At 39.8% G+C, this 17939-nt stretch overlaps 1 protein-coding gene across 17 annotated transcripts in view; it reads right to left on the bottom strand.

Annotated features, from left to right (window-relative positions):
• ST6GAL1 (ST6 beta-galactoside alpha-2,6-sialyltransferase 1) overlaps nucleotides 1-17939 on the bottom strand; it is a 132104-nt gene that overhangs the window by 19360 nt on the left and 94805 nt on the right. For all 17 annotated transcript variants that reach the window (XM_081068910.1, XM_081068902.1, XM_081068900.1 and 14 more), the window contains 2 exons: nucleotides 13502-13637; nucleotides 9418-10069 (listed from right to left, as the gene is read on the bottom strand). In XM_081068910.1, the coding sequence (XP_080925036.1) occupies nucleotides 9418-10018 (601 nt within the window). In that variant the 5' untranslated portion in view covers nucleotides 10019-10069; nucleotides 13502-13637. The remainder of the gene's footprint in view (nucleotides 1-9417; nucleotides 10070-13501; nucleotides 13638-17939) is intronic.

Consider the following 17939-nt stretch of genomic DNA (forward strand, 5'->3'; position numbering starts at 1 on the left):
ATGCAGAAAGAAAGATCTGGAGGGAGAGAAAGGAGAAGAAAAGGGAGGGGCAAGAGCATAATACTTCCCAATCTTTATCCTATCATGGTATACAGGAAGAAATTATCATGTTTGTATGGTGCAATTGGGTAAAATTCATAGGAAAACCTAAATACTCTCTTGCTATTACCAGTAGGTCACACTCTATCCCTATCAGAAAAATGAAGACACTACCATAACCTTGGTCTAACCCACAAATACAAAGAACCCCGTAGCACTGTGAAAAGCTTGCAGTGCTCAGCAAATGGGAGGGATTCACTATGGCATCCAAGACTACTCCCTAAGTGTTCCATTTAGGACCCTGAAGCCCAGGAACGGTCACAAACCTGATGGTGGTAGAGATAGGACAGAAGGTCATAGAACTAAACTAAACCCCATATTTTCTATTTAAAAAGAAAAGCTCTTTGTCAGAAACAAATGTCCTAAACCCAGCCAAGATCAAACAGAACGTCTTAAAAAAATCTCCTCACTCCCTGGCTCTAGTTCTCTATTCTTCCAGCTGTTTAGGCAGAGTTTGGAAGGCTTTGACCAGCATTTGACGGGAGAGACTGACTGGCATTCCTCAATTTGATAGGGGAGGGAACTTACGACTTTTAGGGTCCATCCCAACCCTAAGTCTCTGCGATCCTATGACAGTTTATCTCCAGTTTACTTGATCAAGCAAGTTTGGGGTATACCACTGAAATCTTCAAGATTTGGAAGTCAATCCAAACCTGTGGATTGGATTGGAAACCAATCCCCCATGGAAACCAATCCCCCATGGTTCTATTTCTCTCCATGTGGGTTTATTTTGGGTGGTTTTTCATCTACAAAGGTGGCATCAGGAAGGGGAGGGGGCATTTGGCTCAATACAAGATGATCTGAAAGGGGAATACCAACAGCATTAAAGGATGAAAGCCTCCCTCTTTATTTTAATTCTAGCATATATACTAAAGCTCAGGAATCTAGATATCTCACTCACAAAAACAACCCTCTCCTCAATCCTATGACAAAATCTTACCAAAAGCATTTGAAAGTTCCACGATATACACCTAGTCCAGACTTTATCAGCTTATAGGGCAGGTACACTGAACTGCAAATAAGGCAGGAGGTACATCTTTACACAACTCAGATTACAACAAGTTTTCTAGAATCAGTCACTGATTTCAAAAGTGACTGGTAGTAATCATAGTAGAAACACTGATCCAACAGAAATTTCACTAAGTCTACTTTGCTATTTCACATGTGAATAAATGATTAATCCGTGTGTCCCATTATGAAAGAATGACAAGCTCAAATGGAGTATTAACTGACAGCTGAATAAAGGATTATTTAAAAAGTTGCATGTAGAGTTTAAGGAAATCAACAAGTAATGGAGCAATACCACAAGATTGGCTAAAGCAAGGAGCCATTACCACCCCTCTAGCTAATGTGGCAAGAAAAGCAGAGACCCTAAGTTGAAGATCACTACCTGTCAGTAACTGTGGCCTCTCTTTCCTTCTTCCCTCTGATTTCTAGACCTGAAGGGGAAAAGGAGAGAGCAAGACTGAGAAACAGAGAGGGGTGCTTAAAAGGGGCTAAGACTTTCAGTCAAGAGCAAGAGCAGCCTATGGTTACTCTTCCAGGAGAGACCCAGAAGGACAGACACCCTGACCTCATTCCCCTTCTTTTTCGCAGTTTCATACCAGTGCTTCTATTGCCCAGTCTCAAATAAAAGCTAAAGGGCAAGGAAGCCCAGCTGACACAGTCCCAAATTTCAATTTCTCAGGACACAGAGTTAAGATAAAAAAGAATAGAGTGGATTTCGAAGAGCAAGAGGAAAATACTTAGCACAGGAGGCTGAGAATAGGTCTTCAGTGTTGACTATAAGAAAATAGAATTTTTGTGTTAATTCAGCAGTCACTGATTAAGCGCTTCCTCTCTGCCGGCCCTAGTTCTAGATGCTGTAGACAATGGTGGTGAGAAAGAAAAACAAGGTCCTTACCCTCAGAGAGCTTGCAATCTACTGCTAGGAAGGAAACAATAAAGAAGCACAACAACCTACAGTCAAGATAATTACTGACTGTGATTAATATTATTACATATATAAACCGAGTTGTGTCACAGAGACCCTGCAGGACCTCCTTCAGATGACTCAAGGAATACCTCTAAGCTGAGACCCAAAGGGTGGCCAGGCATGGGTAGGACCTGGGGAAGTACATTTCAGCCAGAGGACACGAGTCAATGACAGGCGACCCCAAGGAGAATAAGGACTTGGCTGGAGACAAGTGAGGAAGAAGAATGATAAAATATGCAGTTAAAGAGGTTGGAGGAACCAGATCACGCAGGCTGTGGAGTCCAGGTATCAAGTTTGGATTTGATTTGAAGGGAAAAAAAAGATCAATCACAGAAAAAAACTTTAAAACAGGCCACTAAATTAGGCTCATAAAGAAAGGCGACAGGATCCTTGTTTGTCAAATTGCCCTTTTCTATTGAAGGCATAAGATCTTTCAAACCCAAATGGGCCTCCAGGAAATCACCAGGAGAAATCCACAGCTACCAGGATCCCAGTCAACAAGGCTTGCAAAATGGAAGGCTATAGAAAACGGGCCACCGTTTTCCTTTAACTTGAAATGAGAGAGTAGAAAAAGATGCAAATTAGAAAAGGAAGAAATAACGCACCACTGTATGTATATGACATAACTACATGTCTAGGAGATTCAACAGAATCAGCTCATTAGTAAATTCATAAATATATCAAAATCCGCTGCCTCCAGGTATAGTAACTCTAAATACCTGGAAATTATGGTGAACACAATTTTATCACTATTTGGACCAAACGTTTTTTGTATTTTCAAATTAGCTTAACGAATCATGTGACCAACCATTTGTGGAAGACTACATTCTGATTCTGGTTAGAGAAGCTAGATAATATAGGTCAGTATTGTCAAACTATGGCCCACAGGCCAAATCTGACCTGTCCTCACTTTCTGTAAAGTTTCACTGGAACATGGCCAGGCCCATTCATTTACTACTGCCTACGGCTGCTTTTACATTATAACAGTGGAGTTGAGTAGTTGTGAGAGATACTGTATGGTTTCAAAACCAAAAAATATTTACTCTTTGGCCCTTTATAGGAAAAGTTTGCTGACCCTTGACATAAACTATCATGCTCTCTGAGCTCCTCAATCCAAGAGTATCTTCTCAGTCCTTACTCTGCCCAAGAACTCCATCTGCCCAAACTCCATCCCCGTTTGCCTTCCATTGCATGACCCCCTCCTGGTTCTCCTCCAGCCATTCTCACTGGCCTTTCTGATTTGTTTTTTAAGTGTCCCTGTTCTTTCCATGTTGCTTAAATGTAAACCTTTCTCTAGGTTTTCTCATCAGTCCTCCTTTCTGGGCTACAAACAACTCCTAAATCTGATCTCTCACACTGACCCTTCTCTAGAAGCAAATACCCAACTGCATAGATAGCTATCCAGGAAAATCTGCAAATACTTCAGACTCAGCACATCCAAGATGGAACCTGTCCTCTCCAGAAGAATGCTACAGCTGGCTCCTGGGCTAGAAACTCTGGCTCTTGTCTCTTAATCAAGATCATTTCTAGTTAGACACCAAGTTCTATGTCTTCTACCTCTTGAAGACACTCAAATCAGACATGTTCTTTCCACCACCACTGCTCAGACAGGCCTGGCCCATCTCACCTGCATGTGGTAACATTCCCTGATAAAAGAGAAGTGATGTAGCAGTCCCCATAAAGAAGGAGACTCAGAGAAGTGAGAAACCTGTCCAAACACACATGATCTCATCATTCACTTGATCAAAGCCTCCTAGTGCTCTCTGTAGCTAAAAGAATGAAACCCAAAGTCCTTATTGTCACTGTCAACATTCTCTGAGAGCTGAGCCCTGGCCACCTTCCTGGCCTCATTCCTCAGGCCTCTATACCCTGTGAGAACCCACATCCCATCAAACAAGATTATTTGTGATGCCCAAACGCACTCTGCACTTCTTCCTGTGCAGACTTTGCTTCTTGCTTTTGCCTGAACACTGGATACTCTTCTTCTTTCCTCTAGTAGAGCAAGGAAGCAAGAATATCAAGGGATTTTGTTTAACCTGACAAGGGATATATCATAACAAGTTTTATTATAAAGTTATATTCACTATGAAGCACAAGAGCAGAAGGGCTAAGTATGGGGGCCTTTGAGTCAAAGACCAGCTTTTGAGGCCAGTCTGCTGTCAACCAGTTGTGTAACCTCTTTAAGCCTCAACACTTAGCTTATCAGTAAAATTTGGGAATAATTGTACCTACCTCCCAGGATTACTGAGAGTACGAAAAGAGCGAGCAAGTCATGTTAGACACACAGCAGGCACACAGTAAGTGTCATTCCTATTCGTTATAACATTTTAAAAATCTGCTAGTATTTGAAATGAAAATTCAAACAAATCTAAGATACTTTACATGTATATGTATCAAAAATAATTGAAAATGACTGAGCCTACTATTGGCTGGTTTGTGGGACAGCTAGAGACGCAGCACATTATTGCAATCCCTCTGGTAAACAATTTTGCAATGGTTAAAGAAAGAGTCATAGAAGTTATCTTACTTTGGTCTTCTAGCCCCATTCCTGAGATTATTTCCCCTTGGGAAGGCATGAGTGGTCATTTAAGTTATCTACACCAAAACCTTGTCAGCAGTACTATTTGTAAGAGCAAATAATTTAAAACCATCTGACATATTCAATACTTGGAATAGGCTGGACAAATTCCAGGTATAGTGGGAAGGCTATGGACCGGGAATATTGCCTGATATTCACAGGCCTTCAACAAAAGGCTTTTCCTTTCCCTTCACTCTTTGTATCCTATGTTCCTGTGTAGTATTATTGATAAATACATGAATGAATAAAAGAATAAACGAATGACTCTCTTAAAATATTTGTTAGACTAGATGTCCAGAGGAAATATCCTACAAAAGGTAGAACATTTGTAGACTAACATGCAATTTTTGTTAAAGCTCCAGGTCAAAGTCCTTCCATGGAAATATGTATTTAAAATTATAACTGAAGTCTATAGAAAAAGATTATTTTAATTAATGTTTGATTTAATCACTCTAAACTTTTCTGGAGTGCATAAAAATAAAGATTATTGTTCTGATTCATGGAAGTATCAGGCTCTGACTTAAACTTTAACACAATCGCAGCCAGGAAGACAATAACTTGACGTGATGAAGAAGATGAGCTAACTCCTGGAATATTCTAAACATTACTATTATAGAGCAAAAATGGGGAGGAAAGAAAAAAATTAGTTCCATTATGGATGAACAAAACCCAATCACATGTACTTTCTAGAAAATTAAATCCAAAAAATAACGAAAAAACAAAAGTATAAAGTGGGGCTGGTTAACTTGGCAGCTTTTATTAGTAAGTGCTGTCTATTTGGGGAGGTACAAAACGTGATCTCACCACTTCTTTCTGCTCTGGAGAATCCAATTTGGACCCACTTTTCTTCTTTGGAGAGCCTGTGCTTGGTTTTAGACCATTTTTCCTGGCAGTCATATGCAAGAAATAAAAAGGGAGGCATATGATCTCACCTGCTTCAGCACCTTCCAGAGCCTGACAGAGAGCAAGGCTTCCTGTGCTTTGCTTTCTTTAGGCTGATTCATTACACAATAATGGAAAACATTCTCTCAAAATAGGGAAACTAAAGAGACTGAAGCAAACCTGCAACTGTGCTGTACACGTGTTTACAAGGATGGATAGACTTTCTATCTTTATTAATTATGAAGTATTTCAAGAAAAACATATCGGTGACTTTTTTACCTTTCTCGGGGTCACAAACCCCTCCGAAAATTGACTGAAAGCTAGAGACTTTCTCTCTGGAAAAATGATCAGACACTCGGGTATTTTTGCATGCAAATTTAGGGATTCACGAACACCCTAAAGCTGATCCAATGAAGTACTCAAATTAAGTAGAGGAAAAAAAATCCAGATATGTGACATGATGTGGTTAAAGAAAAAAGCCCAGTAGACGTGTTTTAGGGTTTTTTTTTTTTTGTTTTTTTCTGAAAGGAAAATCAAACCATTCTGTTCCACAAACTCGTGCAGTCATGGGAGTCCTGGTGACCTCAGCAACATTTTATGGGTGTTGTCGTCATTGGCTGACATCCGTCACAAATGTGTGTTTTTTTATTCTAAAATGTCCATAGAATCACTCTTTATTTTGCTATGTTGGCATCACCTATACCACTACCAGCTACTGCTTTATCAAAATCTGAGACCTGGACAAAACCTTGGAGACTATCTTTTTGACTCCATCACCTCCCAGATACAAATACTCTGACCCACACAGGCTCTTAGAGAGCACTGCCCCAGGAAACAGGAGACCTGGGATCTGGGCTGGCTTTGCCTTTCCAAGGTGGGAGGCTGCCTAAGCTATGCCCCATCTACTCAGGGCCTCCTTTCTCTCTCACCTGCAAAGTGAGGGGCTGGACAACATCACTTCTCAAGTCCCTTGCTACTCCAACATGCCAGGATTTTGCATCTGAAAGCTCATCTAACTCAGCACCTTTGTACCTTATAAGTTTTATTTGTTATTTCACCACATGCTAGAAAAAATAGAAAACAAAGCAGATAAAATAAAAATACTAAAATTACCCATAACAAGGAAGTCCTAGCAACACCAATCAGACAAGACAAAGAAAGAAAAGGCATCCCATTCAGAAAACAAAAAGTAAAACTTATTATTTGCAGAAGACATAATGTGTATACAGAGAACCCTAAAGATTCCACAAAAAACTATTAGAATTGGTAAATAAATTCAGTAAAGTAACAGGATACAAAATCAATATTCAGAAATTGGTTGTGTTTTTATACACCAATAATGAACTACCAGAAAGAGAAATTAAGAACACAATCCCATTTATAATTGCATCAAATAGAAAATACCCACGAATAAATTTAACCAAGGAGGATAAAGACCTGTACTCAGTGAAACATATGATACTGAAGAAAGAAACTGAAGAAGATACAAATAAATGGAAACATATACCATGCCCATGGATAGGAAGAATTAATGTCATTAAAATGTCCATACTACGCAAAACAATCTATAGATTCAATGTAATCCACAATACCAACGGCACTTTTCACAGAACTAGAACAAATAATCTTAAAATTTATATGGAACCACAAAAGACTCTGAATAGCCACAGCAATCATAAGAAAGAAGAACAAAAGTGAAGGCATCATGCTACCTGATGTCAAACTGTACTATAATACTATAGTAATCAAAACAGCATGGTGCTGGCATAAAAGCAGACACATATATCAATGAAACAGAATAGAGAGCCCTGAAATAAACCCATGCCTGTATGGTCATTTAATATATGACAAAGTAGGCAAAATCATACCGTGGGGTAAAGATCGTCTATTCAATAATCAGTGTTGGGAAAACTGGAGAGAAGACACAAGCAAAAACAATGAAACTGGGCCACATTCTTATACCATATACAATAATAAACTCAAAATGGATTCAAGATTTAAATGTAAAACCCAAAACCATGAAACTCCTAGAAGAAAACAGGCAATAAACTCTTAGTAATATTTTTTTCTGATCTATCTCCACAGGCGAAGGAAATAAAAGAAAAAATAAACAAATGGAATTACATCAAACTAAAAAGTTTTTGCACAGCAAAGGAAAGCACCAACAAGACAAAAAGACAGCCTACTTAATGGGAGAAGATATTCACCAATGAAACATCTGATAAGGGGTTAATATCCAAATTTATAAGGAATTCATACAACTCAACACCAGAAAAAAAAATCCAATTAAGGAATGGGCAGAAGATCTGTAGGGAATGGGCAGAGGACATTTCTCCAAAGAGAACATACAGATGGCCAATTGACATATGAAATGATGCTCAACATCACTAATCATCAGAGAAACGCACATTAAAACTGCAATGAGATATTACCCCATACCTGTCAGAATGGCTATCATCAATAAATCAACAAACAACAAGTGTAGGCCAGGATGCAGAGAAAGGGGAACCCTCGTGCTCTATTGATGGGATTGCAAATTGGTGTAGCCACTATGGAAAATGGTTTGGAGGTTCCTCAAAATATTAAAAGTAGAAATACTTAATGACCCAGCAATTCACTTCTGGGTATTTATCTGAAGACACCCAAAACACTAATCTGAAAAGATATATGCACACCTATGTTCATTGTAGCACCATTTACAATAGCTAAGATATAGAAGTAACCCAAGTGCCCATCAATAAACAATTGGATAAAGAAGAGGTGGTACATATACATAATGGAATATTAATGAGCCATAAAAAGACTGAAATCTTACCATTTGCAACAACATGGATGGACCTAGAGGGTATTATGCTAAGTGAAATAAGTCAGACAGAGAAAGACAAATACCATATGATCTCACTTATATGTGGAATCTAAAGAACAAAAATAAATGAACAAACAAAACAGAAGCTAGCAGAGCGGGCCCAGGTCAGGGTTTTTCAATTGTCCTTGAGCCAGAGTTGACATGTGGCCAGCTCAAAGGATAGGGATACAGTCTTCCAGCATCTTTATCAGTTAGAATAGCTTTATTTTTATCTGTTTTAAATATCTGTGTTCTACTGAAGATTTCATTTAAAAACAGAAACATACTCGTAGATACAGAGAACAAACTGATTGTTGCCAGAGGGGAAGGAAGTTGGGTAACCAGGTGAAAATTCTGAAGGGATTAAGAAACACAAATTGGCAGTTACAAAATAGTTATGGGGATGTAAAGTACAGCATAGAGAATATAGTCAGTAATGTTGCAACAACTATGTATAATACCAGATTGATATCAGACTAATTGAGGGAATCACTGTATAAATTATACAATGTCTAAGCACTATGCTGTGCATCTGAAACTCATATAAAATAATATTGAATGAACTATAACTAAAAAAAAATAAAAAATTAAAAAATAAAATATTCTGCTCTGATTCATTTTTTTCAAACAGGAAAGCTGAAAATTACACAGGTTGTTGAGGCCAAAAGAAATAACACGCAAATTTCAGGACCTGAAGATAAAGTAAAGATCTGAGCCTGAATTATTTTTAAATGTCAATTAGAGTGTTTTGTTTCAGTAGAACTCTCTTTTCAAATGAAATCTTCAGTAGAACAGCACTATTTAAAACAGATAAACATAAAACTATTCTAATTGATCAAAGATGCTGGGAGACTGTAGCTCCATCCTTTGAGCTGGCCCCGTGGCTGGTCTGGCTCATGGACAATTGAAAAAAACCGTCCTGGGCCCACTCTGCTAGTCCACAGAGACACACCACAGTATCCAGTGCTGTCTGTATGCCCAGGTACTCCAAATGAATACTACCTGTTCAGATAACAATCTCAAAACCCCAGAACCCACCTATTTCTTGGCCCAGTTTCGAGGACTTCAGAGATCCTGCTGACGAGACAACAGCACACCTGCCCCATGGCCCAGCCTTTGTCGTAATGTTCTCCATGGGCAGGTACCCCTCCCATTCAGAGGTGTTGAAGGGAAAATCTGTGGCCTCTACCATGGATACATTCACTTGGTCCCGGAGGCGGCAGAGCAGAGCCTCGGCACTGAACTTGACACCAGGTCCTGGCCCCTTATAGGACACTTTGTACTTGTTCATGCTCAGATAATTCTTCCAGATCTTCTGCAGCCTGGGGGTAAGGTTTTTGGAATTGCTGTCCTTATTCCACACCTGGAAGAAGGCCTCCGGCTTGGTCTTGACCTTGGGATTGCTGAGGGCCTTGCTGCCCCCGTGTAGGTCCTGGGTGCTGCTTGAAGGTACAGACCGGGAACCAGATGCCACAGAAAGTTTCTCCAGACTCCTCAGCACCTGGAATGCCTTGGTTTGCAATTTAAGGGAATCATAGTAATTCCCTTTCTTCTTCTCCTTCCAGACACAGACGGCTGCAAATAGGAGAAAGACCAGAACACAGCAGCTGAATTTTTTCTTCAAGTTGGTGAGAATCATAATGAAAGATGTATTCAAGGGAGCCACTCTGTTCTGAGCAGGAAAACAAGCCTAAAAAAAGTAAGACAAGGCAAAAAAAAAAGATGTAGAGAAAATCTACAATTATAATTGGCAAGAGGTGGATTTAGAGTGATGAGACTCGAATTCCATCCCAGGTCTACCATCCACCAGGTCTGCAACTCTCAACAAAAATCACCCTCAGTTTGGGCTTTGAATGTAGAGAACAGTCCTCAGACACTCTCTTCCTCTCTGTATTCTCCACTATTTCTTTTTACACCTTTTTATTTCTTTTCTTGGTCTAGCTCCCCACCTGTACTCAGTGCATCCTGAGGTCAGGAATCACATCTTACACATCATTTTGGTTCCTAGAGCCTCGTACTGTTAAATGAAGGCATGCATGCTTGAAAAACTAGAAGAAAAGAAGAGCAGGATAACTGGTCTACATCATAAGAACCAAACTCCCTAAAAATCCTGAGGCCAAGCATCCTTTCAAAATTGCCAGAAAGAGACCTCTTGCCATAGACAATGTCATGTCTTTGTGAGGTACCTCTCTATGGGCTGTGGTGTTGGACTCCTACATGAGAAGAGCGAATGTTAATTTCACAACATAACATCACTAGCCATGAAGTTCTTATCATCTCCATCTGATAGTTGAGCCACCTGAGGCTCTGAGAGGTCTTAACCTAGGATCACAGAACTGAGTAAATGGCAGCATTGTAGTTCAAACCCACGTACACCTGATTCCATAATCCATGCCCTTTTTATTACATCCCATACAGAACTGCTGAAAGTTCTGGGAAATGGATTTCACTAAGCAAATAGAGCCTGAATAGTCCCCCTTTATGTCTGGGTAAAGACCTACTTTGTTTTCCCACAATTTATTGTGTACTGAATGGAAAATGAAAACACTTTGAACTCAAACAATGTCTGTATCTTTTGGAAAACACTAAATTGTTTCCTAAATAACTGGGTTTATTTACTGTAATGCGTCTAAGCAATCCGCCTCGGGGTTTTGCTAACCCACTAGGGATCTGTCGTCCCTTCCCATAGAGCCTGCTTCTAAGGATGTCACATATAAGGTAGTAGGAGTACTGGACGAGGTAGTCACGAAACCCAGTTCTCATCCCCCATTCCCGGTGACCTTAAGCAAGTCACTTAACCTCTCTGCATCTAAGTTTCTATAGAGTAATCATCTCTTCCCTGTCTCATTCACAGAGTGCTGGGAGGACCGAACAAGGATGGTGTCGTCGGACTTTGAGTGAGGTAAATGTAAAGGTACAGGAGGTGTTCTGAGCAGAGACCAGAGAGCAAGCAGCCCCTCAAGTAAGGGTCATGTAGAGGTGGGACAGTGAACAATGGCAGAGTGGGGAGCACTAGCCATGACTCATCAACCTGAGCTTTGAGACTCTTTAAGAGACATCCAGACCGTTCTTGGAATCCACTGGCAGTACTAACCAAACAGTGCTTCCCACCACCCTAGACCACAGGACCAATGGCTCTGCGGAGGATGGATTCCTGCCACGGGAAGCTGAAGTTTTGAAAGTAATGAAATGTACACAGAGAGATAAATCAAACATAAGATCAAGAAATAAGAGAAAGGGCTTGTTACATCATCAGAAAACTAAGGAACTCAATTTTCTCAGACATCCAACACAGCTAATCACATGATTGTGACAGCTGAAGAACTAGAGAAGGGAAAGTAGCATTTAAGAAACACCTACTGTCTATACGGTAGGTACTTTACTTGCAATATCTCATTTAATTTTTACTATAACACTATGGGATAGATATTAAATACCTCATTTGAGGACATGAAGAAACTGAGGCTTAGCAAGTTTCCAGGGCTTCTATGAAGTCAATAACTAATGAGTGCTAGAACGAGGATCCCAACCCATGTTTTTCTAATTCTAAAAGTTCATTGCACTAAAAGGACAGGCATCTATGATAAAGGACAGTGAAGTCAGTGTGGACCAAACGGGACTCAGAAATCAGGGTCACTAAAGAGTCAACTCAATCTGCCAGACAATTAGGGAAAAACCATCTTCACCATCAGAGCTACAGCAGCCATTACCCATGTACACAGTTTATCACTCAGGCAGCCCTTCCACAGTATTAGGTCTGTGAAGCCCAGGATAACCCTGTGAAATAAGCAGAGTAAATTGTATTGGCTACATTTATAGTTAAAGAAACTGAGGTTTTGTAAATGGAAATAAATTTCAAAGTTGCATGAGTGATTTGGAAATGGTAGAGTTGGGACTTAACTTTCTGTGGATGAATGAAATGAAACAGGAGGTAGGGAGGTAGAACCTGATTCACTGTCTAAAGAGCTGAGGTTCAAAAGGGGCAGGTGTTCAGCTTTCTGCCAGCACTCACTCTCCAAGGTTGAGTTTCCCAGGAAAGAAGACTTTGGCCAAACAGCCAGGCACAACACAGACCTGCAACCTTAAGACAGCCTCAACCTTTAGGGCCTGAGCCCCACCACAGCCTCAGGACACTCGTGTAAATCCTCAGATCAGGGCTCTTAACTCTCTTGAACACCACCCTCTATTGAGGCCCAAGTCCACCAACTGGCTGGAGCTTCTGGTCATAGATACTAGAGCTTCAAGACCCTTTCTCATCTCTCCAGCTGCCCTAAAGAGACGGAAGATGAAGAAGTTTCACCGAAGCAGCCCAAGCTGACAGAAAGGAGTAGCAAATCTTTCTGCCCAAATTCTCTGGGAAAAAAACCAACCTTTGAATTTTCCCATCACAATCAGACTGACTTCTTAAGCTTCCAGGCCTTTGCACTGAGGCAATCTCTCCCCTAGTTCATTTGCCCGGCAACCAGACAGCATGACCTTTCTGCTCCTGACCTCCTGTGGAGCCTGTCTCCCTGTTAGCACTATTCTTGCTCAGTCCTGCTCACATCTAGTGTTTAGAAACGCTTGTTTTTTATGTTGACCCTCTGCCAGAGAGCAACTCCTCTTGGTTTACTTCTGAAACCTCAGTGCGCAGCACAGTGCCTAGAAAAAAATGAGCATTTAATAAAGGATTATTGAAGAGACGGGGCTGTATCAATGAATCCTGACAACCCCTGCCAGACTTCTAGAAGAATACAATAACAACTCACAGTATTACCTACAGAAAACAAGTCAATACTGAACCAACAGAAAGAAAATCCCAGCTAAAGTAAGTCTTCTGCCTAGGTCTACATATCTATCACTACACACGCAACAGTGAATGCAGGGCTTGGCAGCTCTAAAAAGGTGGACGGATTTACAGAATAACTTCAAATCTTGTATTTATCGTACATAGAAATAGGCAAACCACCTATTCCCACTCCTTACTGAATCAACCAAAAAATAAAATAAAATAAAAATGCATGAAAGAAACAGCAATGTAGCCAGACATTAAGACCCTGTGACTCCTCGGCAGCACATGCCACCATTTTTTATTCAGCAATGTACCCCTTTGCTGCCACCAGTGCCCATACATGTTCCTTACCTGCTTCTGGCTAATGCCCCTGGGGCGGCAGGCCCTCCGGGTCCTCAGGATCTAGCATTATTCTCCATGGGAAGGATGTTTGATTTATTGGGTCTGGAGGCCAAGGCTCATTTTTCTCAGAATGATTAAAAAACATCTGCAAAGACAAAAAGCAAAAAAAGAAGAGGTAAGAGCTGTTTTCCATCAGGGGCAGCGTTAAAAATTAACAAGCTAGATAGGCACTTCTGCTAGTCTCCAGCGTGAGCCCTGACTCTAGGCTATGGCTCAATCCAGGAAGCCCAATATAAGAGCTCAAAAACAGGCAGACAAGAGCCCATTCAGGTGTAGTGCTCCAAGCCACGAACAGCACTGACAGCCTAGAAATGGACCGACACTAGATAAGGACTAGAAAGATAAAGCAGGCACCACAAATACATCTGGGAGGAAAGGATTGTTTAGCCACTGGTCTGGGGATATAGAAACAGCAATTTGAGGGAGAGAGGAGTCAGTTCATCCCAAAATAAACCCTAGACAGATTTTTAAAAATTATTTATTATCAAAGAATATTTAATGATATGTGAAAGTTCAATCAGTATAATGTTAACTTAAAAATAGATTATAAACTGTATATAATATACTATTCAAATACAGAAAAATACGTGTTTTAAAATGTGCATGTGAAAAAGAGAAAGAACTACAAAACAAAACAAAACAAAACAAGACAAACAAAAACACCCTGGATGTTAGAATAATGAGCATTTTAATTTTTTATAATTATTTTGTGTATTCCAAAATTTCTAAATTATACATACATAACTCTGAGAGTTGGAAAAATAAAAGCTAAAAATACAATTCTATATTTGTCAGTTCTTTCTTCTTTCTGAGAGAATGGAGAAGAATAACACAGAAAAGTTTAATAGAGCAAGTTGCATGAAAATTCCAACTTCTATGCAATGAAAAAGACTGCAGTAAAAAGTAAAACAAGAGTCAAGGTATGCAAAGATTTAATACAGTAAAGCCTCTCAAAATAAATAGGCAATCAACATGAACAGATAAATCACAAAATAAAAAATACAATTTATAAGCTTATGAAATTATGATTAATCTTTAGAGAAACGCAAAAGAAGCAACTGGAATATTAAGATACATAAGATATATAGAATTTATATTAACCAGCAGTTTTCAAAATGATAACACTCATTGCTGGACAGATTGTCGTGTAATTGGTACATTTCGAGGAGGAAGTAGAAATGAACGTAACCCTTTTAGAAAGTAATCTGGCCATAGAATTAAGAGCTCATGACTATTAACTAAGTTACATACTTCCAGGAAATAAAACTGGACAAATAATTCAAAAGGGAAAAAGATTATACACTTCAGTTTCTTCACATGTAAAATGACTCTCAATCTTACACAGTTGTGGTGAGGACTGAAAGAGGAGTAATGAAATAAACATTGAGTTTTATAAAGCAATATGCACATGCAAAAAGAAAAAGGTTTTAATTTCAAAATTATTTATAATGGTGAAAAGTCTAAGATTGACAACTAAGCTTCCAGCAATAGGAAAATAATTAAATTGTGGTACATCCACCATATAGAGAATATATATTTATATATTTATTTGTGTGTGTGTGTGTGTGGTGTGTGTGTGTATATATATATATAGATATATATATATATATATACACATACACATATGTATATATGTATATATACTTATATGAATCTGTATGTGAATTTAAGTAGCAATAAGAAAGAAAATGCTTAAAATATCATAACAAAAAAGTGAAACAGAAAATGTTATTGTGAATAAAAAATATGCACATCCAAATGTCTAGAAAAAATGTACATGGTTGAGACCTGACAACTGTTGATGAGTAAACTGATAAGAGATGAATTCTCATCTTTCAGTTTGCCTTCCTTTATTATTCTTGTTATGTTAGTTAAGTAATAAAGGCAAAACTGTTGGGGGCAATATTGAAAATGCACTTCAACCTGTGTATCAATTTGATATAGAATATTGGACTGGCTTCAAAGCCTGTCCAGGAGATGCAGCATTTACAGAACTAAGAGAAAGCCATGACTTTAACATTTTAAAGTAGTGGCCATGAACTGGCTTCATCTCGTGAACGAGGAGGAAATCCTCCCTTGAAGGCCTGAGGTTCAAGCTAGGGGAATCCCAGCTTTTCACGACCAGGAGGTAAGCAGGTAGGCCCTTAGCATGACTGACAGGGAAAAAGTGAGAGGTGCCATTCTGTTCTTTGTCAAAAAATTCAGTGCTCTCCTTACGAATACAGAGAACTGGCTCTTGGGCAGCCTCCTGGTAGAGTCAGAAAATGTCTCTGATAGCTACCTGCTTTTCCTGTCATATAACTTTCCTTTGTGGCATGAGTTTGTAATTATGCAAGCATTCATATTATTATTCGGTTACCTTCTGTCTCCACCTGCTAAAAATGTAAATTTCATGAGTAGGAACCTCATCAGCCTTCTTCACTTCTATCTTCCATGCCCAAATGAGTGTTTGGCACACAGTAGGCACTCAATGACAATTTGTTCAGTGAATGAATGAATGAAGGAATGAATGAATGAATGAGGGGAGGATTGCCATTCTTAAAAGGTCAATGCTTCCTCAGGCACACTGATAGTAAAGGTTCTTTCTCAGCATCCTCTCAGGGAACGTTATGCGCAGTCTTTGGATAATGCCGCTTGCCTGTGAATGCTGGTTCGCTGCCATCCCCACAATGTGTGTGCTGCTGGAGCATGAGACTTGTATCTGGGTTCAGTGCACAGACATCAGAGGAGTGCAGCGAAACCTGATCTTTCTCTCTCACATCCATTGCATCTGCTTGGAACACTTTGCCCTCTAAAAAGATAAAAATCACTCCCCACTCTTGATTTCCAAAAATCAACCAGTTGAAACAAAAGTAGTGCCACTGTCAATCTAGATCCATTGTAGGTGATGAGGGCCTTCCAAAAATAGTTACTGCTGCTCAGGAGATAGTAGGGGTGATCTTCAGCCAACTGCAGAGGCGATAACAGAATCCTCAACTCTTTGGGTGAGAAACTTGAGCAATCGTGACAGTAATAACTACCATTTATTTAGTACTAGCTAAATGCTAAGCACTGACTGTAGCTTAGTGGTTAAGAGTTAAGAGCTTTAAAATTAGGCTTATTTGAGTAAAAGTCCAAACTCTGCCTCTTAGCAGTTACAGGACCTTGGGCAAGTTATGCAACCCCCTAAGATTCAGCTTCTTTATCTGTAAAATAGAACTAATAAAAACAGAGCCTATCGCATAGGACGATTTAAATAATCAAATACGAACACAACCAAAGGGATTGCAAAAGCGCCTGTGACAAATATTATACACATCACTCCTCACCATCATTTACTCCTCACCATCCCCTACTCTGTGGATACCATTACTATCCCCATTTTATAAATGGGGAAACTGAGACAGGGAAGATGAGGAATTTGCCACTCAATTGTGGTACTCCACGTGTCCCATGCTCTTTTATGCCTCTGTAACCCTGTATGTAAAATTTCTTCTACAAGAAATATCCTTTCCTACTCTATTCACACAGGAGCACACCCACTCAGCTTCCCACACCAGCTGTCACCTGGACTTGGACAGTTTTCTGGACCCCACAGAGATCAACAGTGCTCTACTGTGCCTGTTGTGGCTCTCATCAGACTATGTGACATTTATCTGTTCATAGGTCTGCCCAACCAGACTGAGAGCTCCTTTGCGATTTATCTCTGGTCCCCTATGTCTCACCAGTTTCTTCTCCTCCATCCAGGTCCTTGAATATTTGAGCTCCTAGCTCACTCTATTTCTCTCCAACATTATTTCTGTAATGAATCTTGATGATACTAATATCGACCTACAGAATCATTCTAGTCCCCTGGTCTCTCAGTTCTTTGATCTCCTCTACTCTCATGATTATGACCTCAGCCACTCACTCCGAAGGTCATATCTCTGACCTTGTCATATTCAAAAATATACCTCCTCCATAGTCTTGATTTCAGGCATACCCTCTCAAATCACCACTCCAATCTTTGCAGCTGAGTCCAACTAGTACCCAACCCTAACAATCTTCTGTGGTTGATCCTACCACCTTCTCACTCTCTCTCCCTTCCTTCATATCCTTCATTCCCTTCCTACCCAGCTTAAATTCCATGGTCAATTGTTAAATTGACCTGTACATCACACATGGTTGAATAAACCCCAATGCTGGTTCAACTTTCTGTCCTACACCACACCTGGAAGCATGTAGCTGAACATGGCTAGAGAAAATCACATAGGATGTTTACTGATTCCACAAGTTTATGGTCAATTGCAAGTAGCTCATTAATGTCCCCCAGCAATCACATGCTACTTGTCCAGTCAATTCAACTGCCACTCTTCTGGGGGACTATCTGATACCACTCCCCATGAAAGCTCCCCTCTTCACCCCTCCC

Source organism: Rhinolophus hipposideros (assembly GCF_964194185.1).
Source record: "Rhinolophus hipposideros genome assembly, chromosome: 2".
NCBI classification, from domain to species: Eukaryota; Metazoa; Chordata; class Mammalia; order Chiroptera; family Rhinolophidae; genus Rhinolophus; species Rhinolophus hipposideros.